Source organism: Leucoraja erinacea, chromosome 2 (assembly GCF_028641065.1).
Source record: "Leucoraja erinacea ecotype New England chromosome 2, Leri_hhj_1, whole genome shotgun sequence".
NCBI lineage: Eukaryota > Metazoa > Chordata > Chondrichthyes > Rajiformes > Rajidae > Leucoraja > Leucoraja erinaceus.
The window spans coordinates 41,393,983-41,416,065 of NC_073378.1; the positions used below are offsets into that span (position 1 = coordinate 41,393,983).

At 46.8% G+C, this 22,083-nt stretch overlaps 1 protein-coding gene across 1 annotated transcript in view; it reads left to right on the forward strand.

The window, feature by feature from the left end:
• The window catches only part of LOC129709333 (ATP-dependent translocase ABCB1-like), a 162,435-nt gene that overhangs the window by 62,535 nt on the left and 77,817 nt on the right, over positions 1–22,083 (forward strand). Inside the window, exons 12-16 of the mRNA XM_055655616.1 lie at positions 4,879–5,082; positions 7,715–7,885; positions 10,309–10,470; positions 10,556–10,708; positions 14,493–14,639. Of these exons, the coding sequence (XP_055511591.1) occupies positions 4,879–5,082; positions 7,715–7,885; positions 10,309–10,470; positions 10,556–10,708; positions 14,493–14,639 (837 nt within the window). The remainder of the gene's footprint in view (positions 1–4,878; positions 5,083–7,714; positions 7,886–10,308; positions 10,471–10,555; positions 10,709–14,492; positions 14,640–22,083) is intronic.

Sequence of the window (22,083 nt, forward strand, 5' to 3'; positions counted from 1 at the left end):
CCGTTCGTGACTGAATAACAGTCTGACTTAGATATGATGGTTCTAGTGATACCAAGTGCATTGTATAGATTGTGGTGGCCTGAGCCATTTTGGTATCGAACCATCGTTGAACACTCGCGTGGGCCAGGCGTGATCTGGGCCGAACAATTACACGGTCGGGGGTCGGGCTGTTAGGCTGTTGGAATTCAAAGGCGGCTGTTGGAATTCGAAGGATTGGCAGTTGTAGTGGACCTCAGGTGTTCACGAGTGACCACAGTCATAGTAAAATATTAACTTGTTGCGCGTGTAAGCGACGGGGCTGTATCGGCTAATTATTAAGCTGAGTGTTTACACAACACGTGGACCTCTACAATGATGACCCCGACGATCCAAAACGTCCTATTTTAGATTTAATCATGTTTGCAGCCAACAGCGCAGACCAGCAGAACGCAGTTTCGATCAAACTGCCTACTTTCTGGACATCACCGCCCCACGTGTCGTTTGAACAGACTGAAGCCCATTTCCACATTCGTCAGATCACTGCCGATGCCAACAAATACTACTACGTGATCATTGCGTTGGAACAAGACACTGCTGGGCGCCTAATCGATTACCTTTGCCAGCCACCTGCCGGCTGCAACTACTAGGGCCTCAAAACGCTTCTTTTGCGCACTTTCGGCCTCAGTCACCGCGACAGGGCAGTCGGACTCCTGCACATGGATGGCCTAGGCGACCACAAGCCGTGAAATGCTCGCCTTGATTGGCGGACACATGACCTGCCTCCTGTTTGAATAGGTATTCCTCGAGCAGATGCCTGATGACATTCGCCTGCTCCTTGCGGATGACAATTTCACCGAACCCTGACTGCTGGCAACCCATGCGGACGTGCTGTGGCAGGCGAAACAGCAGGGTGGCGCCACCATCAGTCTGGTGTTGGCGGGTCAAGCGGCCGGTTGCAGCCTCCATCAAAGGCACGGCAGTGGGGCCGGCCACGAGCGAAGCCGGCAAAGCTACTACCACCAAAGGTGGAGTTTCGAGATCCGCCGATGACGATCACTCTGCACGCATCCAGGGAAACGCCTCGGCGTGAGAGGTGGGGGATGGGGGGAGATGGATGGGGGTGAGAGAGGGGGTGGGAGGAGATTAAGATGGAGAGGGGTGAGGGAGGAAGATGGAGAGGGGGAAGAGAGGGGTGGGGGAGGGGTGAGAGAGGGATGGGTGTGGGGGAGTCCATCTATTCCCCACTCCCTATCACCCCACACTCCTCTCCCTCTATTCCCACACTCTCCCTCCCCACCTCCCCCATTCCGCAACTCGGCCTTGCGCCGCCCGCAGCCGTTGCAAGAGGCGCCGCGTGCAGCGAGCTGGACAGCAGCCATTTGAAGTTGACAGCAGCCGCTATGGCCAGACGCATTCGGATCTCGGGTGAGCATACAGTGTAAATGGAGCAGCAGCTTGGTTGCTTTAAATTAATGGTTCACTTTACCATCGCTTCCAGCTGTGAGGTTAGGAGCGGTTAACAGCGGCGATGAATGGTTGGGGGGGGCAACTGGTGGGGGAGGGGAGGGGATGTGAGAGGGATGGGGCAGTGGAGAGAGGGGGGGGGGGACACTTCAAGAGTTCAGAGTCTTTCCTTTGAACATCACAGTGGAGAGAGAGAGAGGGGGAGAGAGGGAAGGAGAGAGAGAAGGGATGGGGAGGAGAAGAGTAGGGAGAGACAGTCAGAGAGAGAGGGGAGGGAGGGGGGGGGAAAGTGAGGGTGGGAAGAGGGGTAGGGGAAGGGGGGGGGGTAGAGAGGGAAGGGGGGGTGAGGTAGAGAGGGAAGGGGGGGGGGGGAGAGGAGGAGGGGGTGGGAGGGGGAGAGGAGAGGGAGAGGGACAGGGGGAGGAGAGGGGTGCGGGAGAGATGTGTGGGAGGAGATTGGGGAGATGGGGTTGGGGGGGAGGAGGAGGGAAGAGTGGTGGGAGAAGGGGGTGGGGGAGAGAGGGATGTGGTTGGGAGGAGGAGGGGAGGAGAGGGAGAGGGGTGAGGAGAGGGAGATGGAGAGGGGAGGGGGGAGGGGAGGGGAGGAGGGAGATGGGGTAGGGGAGGGAGGGAGAAGAAAATGGAGGGAGAAGAATGTGGAGGGGAGGGGGAGAGGGGAAAAGAGTGGGGAGGGAGAGAGGGAGGGGGAGAGAAGTGGAAGAGTGGGGAGGGAGGGAGGGAGGGGGAGAGGGGTAGGGGGAGTGGTGGAAGAGGGACGAAGAGTGGTGGAAGCGGGACAGGGGGTAGAGGAAGGGGTGGGGGGAGAGGGGAGGGAGGGGGAAGGGAGTGGGAGAGAGGGGTGGGGTAAGGGGGAGAGAAGTGGAAGAGTGGGGAGGAAGGGGAAGGGAGGGGGTGGAAGGGGGAGGGAGGGGTGGAAGTGGGGGGTGAGGGTTAGATGGAAGGGGGTGGGGGGGAGAGATAGAGAGGGAAGGGGGTGGGAGAGGGGGGTGGGGGAGAGAGGGAAGGGGTGGGGAGGGAAGGGGGGAGAGGGAAGGGGGGGGGGGGGTGGGAGAGGGGTGAGAAGAGGGTGATGGAAAGGGGGAGGAGAGGGAGGGGGGGGAGGGGGAGGGGGAGAGAAGGATGGGGAGGGGGGAGAGAGGTGTGAGGGAGGGAGATGGGGTAGGGGAGGGAGGGGGAAGAGCATGGAGGGAGGGGGAGAGGGGTGGGGGGAGAGAGGGGAAATAGTGGGGCGTGACAGTAGGGACAGTCCATCTGTTCCCCATTCCCTTTCACCCCCAATCCTCTTTCTCTATTCCCACACATGTGATGACGCGCTTCGACACAGGCTGCGGGGGTGGGGCTGGGGCTGGTGCTGGGGCTGCTGCAAAGGCATATGTAAATAGATCCATTACGATTGGACATCTGTGAGCATTGTGACATCACACAATGGAACGTTGCATTGTGGTATCACACGATGGAACATTCTCCAATATGTTATGGGTGAGAGCTGTTTTTTTAACATTTTGAAATGTTGGGGGGGGGGCGGGAGAAGGATTTTATTAAAAACTAGACCAAGTGCAGACCCGTTGGGTACATAAACACGACAAAATTTAATCAGGAGTGAATATTTGGAATTAAAAGTGAAATCTCTGCCGAAATGGAAAAAATCTCTGCGTTTCTGCGTCTGGTGTTGGCGTAACAATGAATCAAAGGCTGGCAACCAGAAGACAGGCAGAAACACACACACACGCACATCCAGCCACAGAGTTTTAATATATAGATAGATATATATAGATAGATATGATATATATATTAACTTGATGCCCGCGAGAGCGATGGGGCTGTATCGGTTAATTATTAAACAGAATGTTTACACAATGTGTGGACCTCTACAAGATCATTTTTTGTTGTCTGAGAAGGCACAGTTAGAAATCCTGCTTATGTTTAATGTGTGCAGCTTCTTTCTTTTGATTAATCTATTTAATTAATTTTTTTAAAATCTCCCCCAGGTTGTTTATTTCATGGTAATGGCTTTGCGTACAGAATTTTCCAAATTCCTGCTGTCCATAACTGTCAAGTCTTCTAATGTTTTTGTGCAAATTCCCCGCTTGAAAGGGATCTGATTCATCCACCCCGAAATGATGAACTGGATTTCACTCAATGACCAAACACTTCTTTTCCATTTTTATTCCCCTTTTTATTTTGGCAGATTCAGCAATTAATTTACAGTTCTACTTGATTTATTGCTTCAGCCATTACTTTGAAGGCATTTGGATGTTGTAGGTCTCAAGGTATTTAACAGCTTAGTCTTTTAGCAGGTGCAAAACCGGCTGCTAATCGAGTGCTGTAGATAATCAGTCCTGCATGCCTTTGTTGGCGATCGCGGCAGTTTTTCGGACAGTCTCTTAGATTATACTGTTCAGGTTTTAGCCGCAAGTCAACTTCTCTCGCGGGCCTGTCCGCTTTTCTGTTCACGGTCTGGCTGACTCTGAACCCGACCGGGCTTTCTCTGTTTTCTTCCCCTACCGGGTTGACTGTTCCCGGTTGGGCTGAAGACTCAGCCTCTGTCGGTGGCTCTCTGGACCTGTCCGTGGCCTACACGGTACTAGGCCCTCACCTGACGTCTGTGGCTGCTACTGGGGCTGGCCGTGGGCTACACGGTCCTCTTGTCGGTGGCTTCTCTGGACCAGTCCGTGGCCTTCACGGTACTAGGCCCCCTCGCGACGTCTGCGGCTGCTGCTTGGGCTTGGCTGTGGGCTGCACAGCCCTGGATACATTCCAGGTAAGCTGACACCGTGCTTGGTGACCCTTACTGCCCTTGCTTGTTTTCCTAGCTCTTCCCTGAGCTATTGCTTCCCGTTCCTACCTTTTTTCTTTTTGGCGCCAATTCAAAACCATTTGGCTTGGTGCTGTTCCACTTGTTTCCAAATACTACTATTTTTAACTTTTGTTTTCGATTCTTCTTGCTGGCCTTGTTCTTATCTTCGTTCTTTTATCCTCGTCGCCAATTGTTGTGTATTCGGATGCTTTGAACAGTCTTGAATAAAGGCTCGGACACGGGAGGAATCATACAAGCTTCTTTACTGCAGGACGCCACCTCCAGTCTCCCCCTGCTCATGCGTACTTGCCCAAGACATCACAAGACACCAATTACTTATCCTAATTATCCCATACCTAACACTCCTCCCCCTTTAACTTGGAGGCAGGTAACATCACTTCTATTACATAAATAATACTCCTCCCCCTAATAACTAGGAGGCAGGTAATAACATTTCTATTACATACACCGCACTCCTCCCCTTTTAAGTCCATTTCACCTGTACGGTATATGCTCTTTTCCTACTATTGTGCACTTGTGATTTTAAGTTAGCATTAGTCCTTTCATTACAGTTTGACTTGACAATAACTGTTGATTTGCTGTAACATCTCCAACAGATAATGCTCGATGGACATGATATTCGGTCCTTGAATGTTAGGCATCTCAGAGAATTTATTGGAGTTGTGAGCCAGGAGCCCATCCTCTTTGCCACCACAATAACTGACAACATTCGCTATGGCTGTGAAGATGTCAGCATGACTGACATTGAAGAGGCTACCAAGGAAGCTAATGCATATGAATTCATTATGAAATTGCCAGATGTAAGTAATGATCTTAATGAAAAAGACACAAAGTGCTGGAGTAACTCAGCGAGTCAACTCAGGTAGTATGTCAGTAGAACATGGATAATTGGTGTTTCAGGTTGGGACCCTTCATTATTTACCCAGTCTGAAGAATGGTCCCGACCTGAAATGTCACCTATCCATATTCTCCAGAGAGGCTGCTTGACCTACAGAGTTACTACTGAACTTTGTATCTTTTTTAGTAAACCAGCATTTGTAATTCCTTGTTTGTAGGTAACGATCGTATCTGTTTTGGGTTGTCATTGTAGTTTCTGCACCTCAAAAGGTTGATTTATGTATAGATACTTTGGTGAAGACAGTCATTCACAGGGTCTGCTCTATAAAATAGCATCTTAAATAAATGGATCTGCTGGTCTAGATCCATTGATTCTACACAGCCGCATGTAGTATAACTGTTGTCAGATGTATGTCAAAACAAAATATCCATTTGACTTCTGTTATGAATTCCTACCTACCATTAAAATTGTCTCCTCAGATGAAGCAACGCGACCTATTCTTGGCCTGATCTATACTTCAGTTTTTTTTTTGTCTCTTCCTTCAGGGGAATGCGACTCTTTTTGTCGTATCCCCCTTCTCTGCCTCCGTCTGCGCTGAGGCCTAATGGCGGAGCTGGCAGCCTCCAACTGCGACCGACCTCGGGGCTCCGGAAGCAGAGCCAGCCAGGACTTACCAACGCGAGGCTGGCCGAATTCGGAGCTGTGGTGGCGTTCCGGTGGCGGTGGTCCTGGCTTTGGGGCTTCGTAGCTGAGGCGGCATTCTGCTGGCGGTGGCGGTGGCCAGCTTCTGAACTGTGGCGGTGTTCCGGCGTTCAGGGCTGAGGCGGCGTTCCGGTGGCCTGGCTTCTGGGCTGAGGCGGCGTTCCGGTGCGGTGGCCCGGCTTCGGGTCTTCTGATTTCTGGCGGCGTTCCGGCGGCAGCAACCTGAATTCGGGGCTTGGCCGTGGGCCAGTGGACAACATCGTCGGGAGCTCGCAAGTCACAGGTTGGTGACCTGTTTTCTAGAGCTCCCGCAACTACAACTGCGTCCGCTGGACTGGAGGGCGGCATCTTTGGCAGCTTCGAACACCCTGGGCCACGGAGCTTGAACCGGCCCGTTCGCGGAGCTCGGTTGAGCCGCGGAACTTACTCACCATCATCCGGCGGGGTCACAACATCGGAAGCCTGGATCGCCTCAGCGCCGAGGGAGAACAAGGAGGGAAGAGACAGAGACTTTACGACTTTTGTCTCCTTCACAGTGAGGAGGTGCCTGGTGAACACACTGTGGTGGATATTAATTTGTGTTTATTGTATGTTTCGTTATTTATTATTATATGTATGACTGCAGGTATGAAATTTTGTTCAGACCAAAAGGTCTGAATGACAATAAATGAATCCAATCCAATCCAATGCAAGGAGATTAAGATCTCCTCTAAGTGATGCTTTTCTTCCCACGTTCCCATTATATTTTATTTTCTATCTCATTTAGTTTACTGCAGGGATACCTGCCCTTTGGCCCACTGAATTCACTCTGACCAGTGATCACCATGTACACCAACACTATCCTACACACTAGGGACAATTTATAATTATTTTACCGAAGTCAATTAATCTACACACAGGTATGTTTTTTGACTGTGGGAAGAAACCAGAGCACCCGGAGAAAACCAACACAGTCCGTACAGACAGCAACTGTAGTCGGAATTGAACCCAGATCTCTGGCGCTGTAAGGCAGCAGCTCTACCATTGCACCACTGTGCCGCCCCTATGCCACTGTGGCTGAGGAAATGTGTCCATGCCCCCAATGTTTTTAGAGCATTCAAACGCCTTTCCAATGTGAATATACATTAGTTCGGCTGATCACCATGAAAGGTGGAAGCCTTCAGGTAGCTGTTAGGATCATGGGGCATTTTAAAAGCTCATATGTGTTACATTTTGTTTATTAAAAATCCATTGTTAACCTACTAAGTGCTCTTGTCACGGTCCAAATATTCTTAATCAGACAGAAACGCAAATAAAATCAGTATAAGCAGTAAAATCTTTATTTCGCCAGGCGGGTGTGGTAAAAACTCTTTACAGTATGCTGATAACAGACTATACAGAGAAGTCCCACACAAAGGGACACTGATTTCAGTGCATGTATATATACCCCACTACTCGACGATTCAGCAATACGTTATCTACAAAGCCTTCTGCTTCTTACGATTGACAGATCCTTAAGATTGAAAGCATCAGAAGATTGACAGGTTCTTCTGACAGAGGAAGGGTTAGACATATATGGTTATATGAGAAGGTTATATTTCTGCAGAACAAGCATTTTGTTTTTTTCTACTTATGAAGCGCATCATAATCTTATAGTCTGAATTCTCTCTCAATGTTTACATTGTAGAGGAAATATTCATGAAGCTGTGCTTGTTATCTTGCTTATGTTATTGGAAGGGGAACATCAACTGTCTGCTAGCTTTGTTAATGTACTGAAAGCAAAGGTTAGTGCGTTTCGCTGGCTTTGCAATTTAATAGAAGAAGGTTAAAGCTTGTCTTAGTTTCAGCAAGGTCCATTTTGTGATTTTAAATCGTTATTAACTTCCACACTCTAACCGTGCGTTTTGTTGCAGAAATTCAATACATTAGTTGGAGAAAGAGGCACTCAGCTCAGCGGAGGCCAGAAGCAAAGAATTGCCATTGCGCGTGCACTTGTTCGCAATCCCAAAATCCTGCTGCTGGATGAAGCGACGTCTGCATTAGATGCTGAGAGTGAAGCTGCAGTCCAGGTTGCACTTGACAAGGTACTGATGGTCTCGCCACACTGGCATTGTGAGCTTGGTTGTGTTGCTGGAGGCTTGTTGCAAAGTAGTAGGTGTGGTTCACATTTTCACTTTGATAACAAAATCATCTCCCCCTTCACCACCATCACTCTGCACAACCAAAGCCCCACCTCACACCAGCTTTGCCTCACGCTAGCACCACACCAGTGTTACCCAGCACTACAGCCTCTAAGCCGCCACTTGCACCACCCCACACTGCCAATGCCACGACCTCACACCATTGCACTGCATCACCATCCCCAGCTATCGCCCTACATCATAATTTCCTTGCACAGCCAGCACCCTATAACCACCCATACCACCACCATCCTGCACCGCCAATATCCCGACCCACAACTGCCCAACACCAGTACCAATTCTATACCAACATTCCACAGCCTGGCTGCAAAAGTCTTGAGTGGAGGAGCAGGGATGTCTTGAGTATATTATCCAAGCCTTGGTATGACTACCCCTGGAATATTGCCTGCATTTTCAGTCACCTTGGAACTGATACCTTAAGTGGAAGTTTGAGAAGGAACTGCAGTTGCTGGAAAGTCGAAGGTAGACACAGAAGAAGGGTCTTGACCCGAAACGCCGCCTATTTCCTTCTCTCCATAGCTGCTGCCTCGCCCACTGGGTTTCTCCAGCATTTTTGTCTACCTTAAGTGGAAGTGGTAGTTTAAGTATCCGGTGGAAAAATTCACATTTATAGTAAACCCTTGTTATTATGGACCGCTTTGGTCATATTGAAGATGTAACTAGGAAAATGGGCAAGGGAGAGCCAGTGGATGTAATGTACCTGGACTTTCAGAAAGCATTTGATGAGGTCCCACATAGGAGATTAGTGGGCAAAATTAGGGCACATGATATTGGGGTAGAGTGCTGACATGGATAGAGAAATGGTTGGCAGACAGGAAACAAAGAGTAGGGATTAACAGGTCCCTTTCAGAATGGCAGGCAGTGACTAGTGGGGTACCGCAAGGCTCGGTGCTGGGACCGCAGCTATTTACAATATACATCAATGATTTGGATGAAGGGATTCAAAGTAACATTAGCAAATTTGCAGATGACACAAAGCTGGGCGGCAGTGTGAACTGTGAGGAGGATGCTATGAGAATGCAGGGTGACTTGGACAGGTTGGGGGAGTGGGCAGATGAAGTTTAATGCGGATAAATGTGAGGTTATCCACTTTGGTAGCAAGAAAAGGGAGGCAGATAACTATCTAAATGGCGTCAAGTTGGGAAAAGGGGAAGTACAACGGGATCTGGGGGTTCTTGTACATCAGTCTATGAAATTAAGCATGCAAGTACAGCAGGCAGTGAAGAAAGCCAATTTGGCCTTTATAACAAGAGAAATCGAAGAAAGGAGCAAAGATGTCCTTCTGCAGTTGTACAGAGCCCTGATGAGACCACACGTAGAGTATTGTGTGCAGTTTTGTCCCCCTAACTTGAGGAAGGACATTCTTGCTATTGAGGGAGTGCAGCGTAGGTTTACAAGGTTAATTCCTGGGATGGCGGGACTGTCATATGCTGAGAAAATGGAGCAGCTGGGCTTGTACACTCTGGAGTTTAGAAGGATGAGTGGATATCTCATTGAAACATATAAGATTGTTAAGGGCTTGGACACGCTAGAGGCAGGAAACATGTTCCCAATGTTGGGGGAGTCCAGAACCAGGGGCCACAGTTTAAGAATAAGGAGTAAGCCATTTAGAACGGAGATGAGGAAACACTTTTTCTCACAGAGAGTGGTGAGTCTGTGGAATTCTCTGCCACTGAAGGTAGTGGAGGCCAATTCAAGGATGAATTTAAAAAAGAGTTATATAGAGCTCTAGGGACTTGCGGAATCAAGGGATATGGGGAGATGGAAGGCACGGGTTACTGATTGTTGATGATCAGCCATGATCACAATGAATGGCGGTGCTGGCTCGAAGGGCCAAATGGCCTCCTCCTGCGCCTATTTCCTATGTTATGTTATGTGTCCTTCAGACTTCTGAAGGTGGACCCCGATCCTGAAACGTCACCCATCCTGCCTGACCAACCAAGTTAGTCCAGCACTTTGTGTCTATCCATGATTCTGTGAATATTGTCAGGGCACCAAGGGAACCCCCTGCTCTCCTTTGACTTGTTCTGGGATCTCTGGTATATAAATCCAAACTCATGGAACAAGTCGATAGTGTCCCTTTCAAAGAAAGGCTGCTCCAACAAAACCAACCAGTGCCTTTCACTGCTGCACAGTGTGTCCAGCCCTACTACCCTCTGACCCAGAGCAAGAATAATAGCTCATTGAACCAAAGAATTTCAGAAGCTTATACACAAGAGTGTAGTTTTTTCAGATTAAGAAAAGAACACTGATATTCAGTTGGAAGCATCTCACAAACTTATGATATGTTCTATATTCTCTCAAAGGTACGACAAGGCCGCACCACAATAGTAATTGCTCATCGCCTGTCAACTGTTCAAAATGCAGACGTCATTGCAGGATTGGAAGATGGCGTAATTGCAGAGCTGGGAACCCATGAACAACTGATGGAAACAAAGGGGATCTATTACAACTTGGTCACCACACAGGTACTACTGATGAAGGAAATAAATCACACACATAGGTTTAATTTTGCTAAAAAAACACGTATTAATATTTTTAACTTTACTTCAGACTTTTAAGCGTGAAAATGAAGATCAAGAGAGAAATGATGATAAAACAGAAGAAAAAAGCACCAAAAGGATACTGCCTGGACTGTCCACGCAAGGTAGTGTAAAAAAGGCAGAAATAGCCGAGGAGAAGACAGATGCAAGTGAGGATGCACAGGTAGGATTCACATTAATGTTATCAATAAGAATATAATCTGCACTGTATATGAATTTGGGATTTAAATGTTGAATCAAAAGTACTTCATGAGAGTACATTGCATGTTAATTCTCCAGTCAGTCCTCTTGCGCAAAATAAATCTTATCATACATTCTATTTTTATCCTATTGTAAACATTGATACGATGAAAAGGTAACAGAAGAGTTCAATGCTGTTTTTGCTGATTCAATTTGGTAATACCCACCCTGTATGTTAATTGTGTAATATAGGTTTCAAACATTCATAATAATGTACAGTTATTAAAAGCATGAATCTCTTGTGTAGAATTAGTTAGAACAGCATGAACGTGGGTACAATTCAACTTAACCCAACAATGAGTTAAAAAAATGCCGCCTGCAAGAACTATGAGTTGGAAGTTAGGACTTACTGCCTTTATTACTATCAACGGTTTTGTGCATGATTGCTGACCACAAAACTGTTGACAGTAATAAAGGCAGAACATTCTAGAAATATTCCACAGTTCAACAGCGTCCGTGGAAAGAGCATCAGACATCATTCACCTATCATCCAGTGTGTTTATGTTTTTTACAATGGTACTTTATCGTCACATGTACCAAGGTACAGTGAGATTTACTTTTGTATTCAGATCAGTACAACCATCAATATACATAAGCACCTACAATGCCCTCCATAATGTTTAGGACAAAGACCCTTTATTTAATTATTTGCCTCTGTACACAATTTGAGATTTGTAATAGAAATAATCACATATGGTTAAAGTGCACATTGTCAGATTCTAATAAAGGCCATTTTTATACATTTTGGTTTCACCATGTAGAAATTACAGCAGTGTTTATGCCTAGTCCCTCCATTTCAGGGCACCATAATGTTTGGGACACAGCAATATCATGTAAATGAAAGTAATCATGTTTAGTATTTTGTTGCATATCCTTTGCATGCAATGACTGCTTGAAGTCTGCGATTCAAAGAAAAATTCTATAAGATTCGTCAGACATGATTTACGTTTCATAAATCCATGCTGACTTTGTCCAATGATTTCACCACTTTCCAAATGTGCTGCTATCCCATCTTTAATAACAGATTCTAGCAGTTTCCCAACTACTGATGTTAGACTAACTGGTCTGTAATTCCCCGTTTTCTCTCTCCCTCCCTTTTTAAAAAGTGGGGTTACATTAGTGTTACAATCAGTGTCCTACAACAAGCCAACTATACCAAGTTCTCCTCAGCTGGGATTGGTAGCGCATAGTACTAAGCCTTATGTTTTATTCGGCCAAGGATGATTTCATTTTCAGAGTAATTAATCCGGCAAATAAATTTATACATAAGATTTCTTAAGACAGTTTGTAAAGTATTGACTCCTGCAACCACAAACATTTTCCTTGCACTACACTATCTAGGTCTCTTAAGTAATATTCTCATGGCAACATTGTAAGCTACTTTAAGTCTCTGTAAGCTTGCTTTCCTGTAGTTTGACCACAGGTGTGCAGTATAGAGTGGTGTACAATATGCTCTGAACAGAAACAGCTTCACTCCATCTGTTCACACACTAAACTTGAGCAAGAGAATATTTACTTGTGCATACATCATACAGCGTTGCCTATAAATATCCTCATCATCTGTCATTTGTTCTATAATAAAATGCCCAAGATATTTTACTTTATTACAGACACTAAGATTATTATCAGACAATTTAAAATCAGGACATTTTAGACATTTATCCTCTTTGGTTCTACAGATCATAACAGCATTCTTACCAACATTATATTTAATATCATGTTCCACACCATACACAGAACACATAGTAAAGAGCTGCTGGAGACCAGCGCGAGATGGACTAAAGATCACAAGATCATCTGCATACATAATATGGTTCATTCGAGTATTACCAATCATGCACCCAGTATTACAGGCTTTCATTTGCTTGGACAGATCATCAATATAGAGATTAAAAAGAACCAGGGACAAATTTCCCCTTGTCCAACACCATTGCTAACCCCAAATGGGGTTGAGACCCTATTGCCCCATTTTTACTTGCATAGTCTGGTGGGCATACCAGTATACCAGAATTCTCACAATGTATGTAGGCACCCCTCTTTGACTCAATTTAACAAACAACTTTCTATGATTAACACGATTAAAGGCTTTGGAAGCTTCAATAAAGTACATAAGAATTGATGTGTTTTTACCTCTATATTTGTTTACAATTTCCTTTAAGGCTTATATACACAAGTCAGTGCCATGTTTCGCCTTAAAACCAAACTGGTTATCAATGGAGTTAACAAACTCATTTAATCTATCCAGCAGAATTATTTCTAGGGTGTTTGACTATGCTGGCTAAAGCTCTGGGCCTGTAATTAGTTAGGCTTCCTACTTTACCAGCTTTGTCCTTAATGACTGGCACTAACAGAACAGACAACATTGAGTCTGGTAACAAGCCATGAATCATAAAGCCAGAAAAACAAATAATGTGCACTTTAACCACATGTGATTTTTTTTTCTATTACAAATCTCAAATTGTGGAGTACAGAGACAAATAAATAAATGATGGGTCTTTGCCCCAAACATTATATCGGGCACTGTAAATACCTTCAGGATAAGCCCCTCAGATACAGCAGAGGTTATAGCAGGAGAACACTGAGACAATATGCATAGTCGTCAGTTTTTTATGCTTTTTCTAGTTGTTTAAGTGCAGGGTTCTTGGATTCACCATAAAGGCCCATTGTCCAGATGACATCACAGTGACGGCCTGGACAAACCTAGCCGTTATGTCCTTCACCGCTGCAGTCTGTATCCGGTCCACGTGCTAGGCCTCCTGGAACATCGCCCGGTCCAGCCGAGCACTAGGCTGTTGCAGGGCCTCCAGCAGCCCACTTCGCCATCAAGGCACTGCACAACCTTCCGCAGCCAGTCTGCTTACGGGCCCTCCGTCCGATCCCCTCCTCTCTGGACGGGCAAGCCAGGCCTGTGGACGGGGGCAACCTTCTGCCGTGAAGAGATGATCATCCACAGTTGCCGACTCTCATCTCTTTGGCCTTCTGGCTGGGTCCTCGGTCCGTGGAATAGCGAGCTGGGGCCTTCTAGGTGGGTCCATGGCGAGCGAGTCGGGCCTGCTGGTGGGTCTGGCTGCAGCCTATCGCGGTTCTCCCACCGTACAGCGTTGCATTTCTGAACTTGAATAGGCTAAGAGAAAGAATCGATTTTAGGCCTCAGCAAGAACAAACAATACGCACATGCTGATTTTATATTACAGAGTGAATGCTAAAGGTCAAATGAAGCATTACCCCCTGCTTCCAACCGTACAAGTGCTGCCTGACCTGCTGAGCATTGCCAGCATTTTCTGTTTTTATTTCCAAGCTCCAACATCTCCCACATCTCGTCTTTACATCAACAGCAAATGCTGTCACTCTGCTTATGCAGGTGACTCTCGGAATGTAGGGAGGTGAAGCAAATATAAATATTAGTTCAAGCATCTGCAGTTCCTGCTGTGTCTTTAAATATTGGTTCTGCTGTTTATGATCCACTCATTGATTCCATAAATTTTGCCATTTAAACTATTGTTAATATTTAAGTAATATTTAATCTGTAAATTAGTGGAATTGATTCTCTTTGTCATTCTGCAATGTGAAACCAGAATTACTGTTCATTGATTTCTCATCCTGAAGTTATGAATTAATTCTTACATTTTGAAATAACAAGGTATGAAAGGAGTATTTTGAAATGACGTTCCATGTCACAACACATAATGAAATATTCTATTTTTCAGGATGAGGATCTACCCAACGTGTCCTTTTTTAGGGTCCTCAAGATGAACAAAAGGGAATGGCCTTATCTATTAATGGGAACTTTCTGTGCCGTTATAAATGGGATCTTGCAGCCTGCCTTTGCCATAATTTTTTCAGGGATTATCGGGGTAAGTTTACCAATGTTATAAAGGACACAAAGTGCTTGAGTAACTCAGTGGGTCAGGCAGCATCTCTGGAGGACACGGAGAGGTGATGTTTCGGGTCGAGATCCTTCATCAGACTGGGTGCGAAGAAGGATCCCGACTCAACACCACCTATCCCTGCTCGCCAGGCATGCTGCCTGACCCACTGAGGTACTCCAGCACTTTGTGTCCTTTTGCGTAAACCAACATCTGCAGTTCCTTTATTCTATCTTTTAACATTGCTAAATATGGTCTATAATCCAGATATGGACAGTGACGTCCATAAGTTATAGGAGCAGAATGAGGCCATTTGGCCCACCAAATCTACACCGCCATTCAATCATGGTTGATCTATCGACTTCATCGGGGCATGAACATCGACTTCTCCCATTCTGTTAGTCCTTGCTGTCTCCTCCCCTTCCTCAGCTCCCCTGCTGTCTCCTCCCACCCTCCAGCCTTCCGGCTACTCCTCCTTTTCCCTTTCTTGTCCCCACCCACCCCCACCCCTGATCAGTCTGAAGAAGGGTTTCGGCCCGAAACGTTGCCTATTTCCTTCGCTCCATAGATGCTGCTGCACCCGCTGAGTTTCTCCAGCTTTTCTGTGTAACCATGGTTGATCTATCTTTCCCTCTCAACCCCATTCTCCTGCTTTCTCCCCATACACCCTGACACCTAATCAAGAATCTATCAATCTGTGCCTTAAAAAATATCCATTGACTTGGCTTCCACAGCCTTCTATGATATCCAGTGTTCCCTTAGATGCCACATCTGTGATTTTGGTCCATGGATCTGCCAAAAACACTGATGGTCTCTTTCACCATTACTTGGCAAGATAATGGGGCAGAGTCCAGTCCTGCAAGGAGTATGGTGCAGGAATAAAGATTTCTCTCGGGCATCTTAACCCCCTCCATCCACCCACCCCCTGTCTACACTGGTTATGGATGGTGACGGCAGCTCGTCTCTCATTGAGATTGCAGTTCTGGCCTCCTCCAACAGTCATGCTGTGGATTTGCACCAATACAACCTACCACCCCCCCGCCCCCTCCCCCTCCACTATGACCATTTACCATGCACCCTTCCCATCCTCTCCACCCATTATCCATCTCAATTTCTAGTCTGCCGTTTATTGTCATCTTGGTCGATGCAAGGGGAAAGCAAGGAGACATGCATAAAGAATTTTAAAAAATGAGGGCGCTTTACAGAACGAAACAATACAATTTAATATGAAGTGAGAAAATGACAAATGAATTAAATAAATACTTGGCATCCACCTTCACAGAGTCATGCAAAATAGTAAGATTAAACGAGAAATTACCAGTTTGAAGTTTGATCTGTATTTTATGAGGAGTTACGATGAGGGATTACGTGAAGAACCCGCTGAGCGCGCATGCGCGGCATACTTCCAAGCAGCGGTGTGGAATCACAGATAGACACAGTTATTTGAAGTAAAACATAGTAAAGAAAAGGAGACATCAGTTATTAGTTTGATCCATACAATGAGGGTGGGAGCGGAGGGCACGTAATCCCTCATCGTAACTCCTCATAAAATACAGATCAAACTTCAAACTGGTAAGTTCTCGTTTAATCTTACTATTTTACTTCGGAGTCACATGAGTGACTACGTGAAGACTTCAAAGCTCTGTGATTTCAAACCGTGTAACAGTTTTATTTCACTCACTGCCGAAGTTCTTGAGGGAGGAAGTGTTATCGTAATCAACCAATGAACCTGTTTTTCGAGAAACAAAAAGGTATTTATTAACAATAACAAAATAAATTGCTCCCCCGGGCTTAAATTAAATATTTGCAGCTTGTAATATTTTCTCTGCAAATAAATCAGGTTTCGTCAACGGCTTGTTATAAAAAGTTCTGAATGTCATTTCCCTCGACCATCCTGCTGTATTCAGAATATGGTCAACCGGTACGTCCATTCTCTCGGCTGTTGATGTAGATGCTGCCCTAGTGGAATGAGATTTAAATGTATTAGTATCTATTCCGGCAGCCTTCAGTACCTGTTTGAGCCATCTTGAAATGGTTTGGCTCGTTACCCGGCCATGAGGTTTCTTGTGGCTGACCCATAAGGCTTTTTCACTCCCTCTGATATTGTGGGTTGTGTCTATGTAATGTTGTAGATGGGTCACGACACACAACCGTGGCTCTGGTGGGTACGCCCGGAATACCATTACTGGATTAGCCTGCTTTTGTTTCAGCAGACACTGTATGATGAATGTGATCTGATCTGGGGTGGTCACCATGTTGTCCAGTCTCAACTTGTGTAGCGACTGGACCCTCTGAGCGGATACAAGTGCCATCAACATGAGCGTCTTTAGTGTAGCTTGCTCGAGGCCGAGGGATCTGGCTGGTGGCCATTCCCTGAGGTATGTCAGGACCACACTGATATCCCAAATATGGGTATATCTGGGCTTAGGGGGCTTGATATTGTAAATGCCCTTCATCAGTTTTACCACCAGTGGATGGGATCCCATCGCCTGTTGTCCTGGTGCTGGTTTGAGATAAGCAGAAAGAGCACTCCGCGCTGTGTTGATGGCACTGTAGCTGATCCCGTCATCGTGGTGTAGATGGGCCAGGAACTCCAGTACGTTGGTGGCTGTGGCTGTTGCGTACGTTGTCCCTGTTTTCTGGCAGTACTTCTCCCATTTTTTGATGCTGGTTAAGTACTGCCTCTTGGTGGATGTTCGCAGGGATGCCGCCATGGTGGTGATGGTTTGTTCGGACAATCCCAGTTCCAGGTAAGGTCTGTTCAAAACCTGCAACCCAGGAGTTTAATTTTCTCATGGCATGGGTGGCTTATGCCTGATACTGGGTGAGTTAATAATCCTGGATCACTGGGAAAAACCATTGGTGATTCAACCACCATGTCATGCAGAACTGGGAAGCATGGCTGTGTAGGCCAGTCGGGCACCATCAAAATACCAGAAGCAGAGTCCATCTGTATTTTGCGAAGTACCCGACTGATGAGGCAGAAGGGAGGGAAAGCATAGAAGAAGAAATTTCCCCAATCCAGCGTGAAGGCATCTACCGCTGCTGCCTCTGGGTCTGGTTCCCAAGCAACATACCAAAGCAGGTACCTGGTGATTTAGCCTTGATGCAAATAAATCGAAATCTGGCGTTCCATATTGCTTAATAACTTTAGCAAATACTTTAGGGTTTAACATCCATTCGATGTTGTCATTGAATTTGCGTGACCTGGTGTCTGCCACTGTGTTTAGCTTACCTGTTGATCAATTTGTCGCATGATAGTGATTTTATGCCACCCATATGGTTAATATAAGCCACCACCGTATTATCAATTTGTAACCGAACATGCAAGTGCTGCATTTTAGATACATATGCTTTTAAACCATAAAAGGCGCCCAACATCTCTAGATAGTTAATGTCCAATGTAAGTAGTAATGATGACTCTACGTTAGTCCATCTACCACCTGTGCTGGATATGGAGTTAGTCGCTCCCCAGCCTTGAGCACTGGCATCTGTTTGAATAACTAAAGTAGGGTTAGTGATGATGATAGGGCTGAAACAATGCCAAACGTTTTCTGCCCACCACTGTAGCTCTAATATTGCTTCAGTGGGTAATTCCATGACACGATCATAGTGACCTGTATGTCGTTTTAGTGCCTGTACCTTTGCTCTTTGTAAATTTTGATAGTGCAAAGGTCTGAATTGTGTAGCCGGAAATGCTGCTACCATTTTCCCAATTACTCTTGCTGTTTGTCGAATAGTTGGTCGCTCGTTGACCATTAAATTGTTGCATGATTGTGCCAATTCAACCATTTTTGCCTTTGGCAAGGTAACAGTCATATGGACTGAGTTAATTGTGAAGCCCAGGTAGTCCATGATAGGTTCCCCTCCTCCACCATAAATGAGGCTCGCACCAGGGTCTCTTCCATACCCCGCAACACTGCTCTCTCTCCCCATCCCCCCACTCGCAACAAGGGCCGAGTCCCCCTAGTCCTCACCTTTCACCCCACCAGCCGTCACATACAAAAAGTAATCCTCCGTCAGTTTCGCCACCTCCAACGTGACCCCACCACTCGCCACATCTTCCCATCTCCCCCCATATCTGCCTTCCGCAAAGACCGCTCCCTCCATAACTCCCTTGTCCATTCTTCCCTTCCCTCTCGTACCACCCCCTCCCCGGGCACTTTCCCTTGCAACCGCAAGAGATGCAACACTTGTCCCTTTACCTCCCCCCTCGACTCCGTTCAAGGACCCAAGCAATCGTTCCAGGTGCGACAGAGGTTTACCTGCATCTCTTCCAACCTCATCTATTGCGTCCACTGCTCTAGATGTCAGCAGATCTATATCGGTGAGACCAAGCGGAGGTTGGGCGATCGTTTCGCCGAACACCTTCGCTCGGTCCGCAATAACCAAGCTGACCTCCCGGTGGCTCAGCATTTCAACTCCCCCTCCCACTCCGTCTCCGACCTCTCTGTCCTGGGTCTCCTCCATGGCCACAGCGAGCAGCACCAGAAATTGGAGGAACAGCACCTCATATTCCGTTTGGGGAGTCTGCATCCTGGGGGCATGAACATTGAATTCTCCCAATTTTGTTAGTCCTTGCTGTCTCCTCCCCTTCCTCAGTCCCCCTGCTGTCTCCTCCCATCCCCCAGCCTTCGGGTTCCTCCTCCTTTTTCCTTTCTTGTCCCCGCCCACACCCGCCCCCGATCAGTCTGAAGAAGGGTTTCGGCCCGAAACGTTACCTATTTCCTTCGCTCCATAGATGCTGCTGCACCCGCTGAGTTTCTGCAGCTTTTTTGTGTACCTTCGATTCTCCAGCATCTGCAGTTCCTTCTTAAACAAAGTCCATGATAGTGGATGGCTTCAACTTAGATTTATCTGGATGTAGGACGAACCCCAGAGTTTCGAGGAGCTGTTTTATAGCTGATACTGCTGCCACAGCCAATTTCATCGTTTTTCCTACTATCAGAATATCATCCAGATATGCCATGACAATATGTCTTTGTTTTCTTAGTATTGCCATGGCTGGTTTCAATATTTTGGTGAATAATCTTGGGGCTGAAGTTAGGCCATTGGGCAATGCTTTGTACTGCCATAGCTGCCCCATCCAGATAAATTTTAGGTATCTGCGATGATCCTTGTGTATGGGTACTAGATAGTAAGCATCTTTAAGATCAATGCTTGCCATGAAGTATCCTTTGGAAATCAGTTGTTTGGCAGTAACAAATGTCTCCATTTTGAAATGTATATACTTAACAAACTTATTTAGTGATGTTAAGTCAATGATGATGCGACATCCACCATCTTTTTTGGTTTTAGTGAATATATTCGATACAAATTCCAAAGGTTCATGTTTGGTCTTTTCGATGACCCCCTTTGTGATAAGTCTCACCAGTTCAGCTTGTCCCTCACGTTTCTCTTTGACGGAGGGAGAAAATACCCTTTGGGGCCAATGTTGAACTGGCGGCGATTTTTCTGACATGAATTGTATTTTATATCCACTAATGCTGTTGAGTATATACTTGTCACTCGTGACAGTACCCCATGCTTCTTTGAACAAGTGTAATCTCCCCCCTGTTAGTAAAGAACCCTTACTCTCTATGTGCTGGGAGGAACCACACCCACCTACATCCATGATTATTGGCGTTTCTTCTGTTTTCTCATGTTCTTGAAGGCTTTGCTTGTCTGACGTGCTGGCGATGTTGGGGGGTGGCGCATTTTCCATGGGGTCCGCTCTGGACCCTGATCTAAAAAAGATCTTTGGGGATAAAATGCGGTCCCCGAACTTTCACCAGTCCCATATTGAGGACGTCAAGTGGTGGATGCCGTGGGGTGCTACCGCTTGGGTATTGTAGGTCTTGGTTTGCTCGTCCCTGGGCCTGCCCTCATGAGGCTGAAAGTTTTTGATGACTCTTCCATGTCCCTCACCTTTTTGGTGAGGTCCTTCCCGAATAACAGAGCGTCCGTCTCTGCAGCTGGGGCTTTGCACAACCCAGCAAATTTCGGATTGAGGGCAGGTCTTATGATTTCCCGCCGGTAGTTGTTGATTTCAAACTGAGTGTTTCACATTAATGCCAGTACATCCTGCTGGCAGGTATCCATCTCCGTGCTGTCCACAGAACGAGCAAAGGCTGTGATGGCCGACGTCAGGAGCCTTAGGATCCGCTGTAGCTTGAGTTCATGGTTACGAATGTGTGACCCCACGTGCCCCTAAGATTTGGCTGTTCACAGTCAGCACTCTGAGGGCCTCACAGTTCCCTGGTGCTGTGTAACGATCTAGCGCCTCAGTAAGCACTTTCTTCTGCAAGGGCTTATTGGAAAGATGATTTATGCTGGCCGCCAATTTTGGTTCCAGTGGTCTTCCAGCACGTGGGGTTGCTACATAGCGGTCCACCACACCCAGCAGCTCTTCCTGCTCCTGCACCCCTTGCATACTCCCGATCTCGTCCGCCAGCCCCTGTTCCAGACCAGCCCAGCCCTGGTCACCAATGCTAGCCTCCAGTGATGAGGGAGCAGAGGGCAGTGTACAAGACACTGAGGAGGGGGTGCCTGATCTCCCTCCGCGAGAGCGCTCTTTCTGCGCATCCCGCTGGAGCATCTGCTCCAAGAGCCGTTGTATGTGGCTCAGGCGGCTGCCTCTCCTCCGTTTAGGTGGTGACATGTCCCCGTCCGACGAATCGGAACCCACCGGCCGGTTGGTTTTCCAGGTGGATTTTTTCCCAGTCCACTGTTCAGGCATTAGCGGGACTGGGCTTGGCTCGGTATCGAGGATGGTGGAGCGCTTTATAAGCGGTCCTGCCGCCTGTTGCTGCCCCCCTGAGATTGAACACTCCTCTGGTGGAGTTGAGCGGGGGGCAGTTCTCTTCGAGAGCTTTTTCTTGAGTGCACTCATTTCTGTAAGCAGAAAACACACACACAACTCTCCTTCTCCGTTAGACTCCTTTCCACAGCTCAGTGTACTTACCTAACGGTCCATTTTTTAAACTGCAGCGGGAGAGCCTAACTCCAGCTGCCGCCGCTTGTTGCACTGCTTGCGTAATGCCGCGCATGCGCGCTCAGCGGGTTCATGTGACTCCGAAGTAAAATCTGGTGGATAAATGAAGAGAATCAAGGGTCTGGTGAGAAAGAGAACATTTCAGAATTATTCACTGGAGTGCCAGGGAGGGAGTGTAGCAAAGATTTCATGAACAGTGCCAAGGATGGCATGTTCGCTGTTTGAGGAGGAATTGAGTAAACTAGGACTATTGTAACTATGAGACTCAAACACACGTAAAGATACAACACAACCTTATTAATGACTTACAGCATTGGATCTGCAGTACGTTACATCTCCGAGCTGCTGCATCTACTGCCTCACGTTGGCGAATTCTTAATATCATAAAGCATGTACTAGGCGGGGCAACTATTAACAAGCACTATGATTGGCTAGCATGCAATAGCCAATCTACATCTC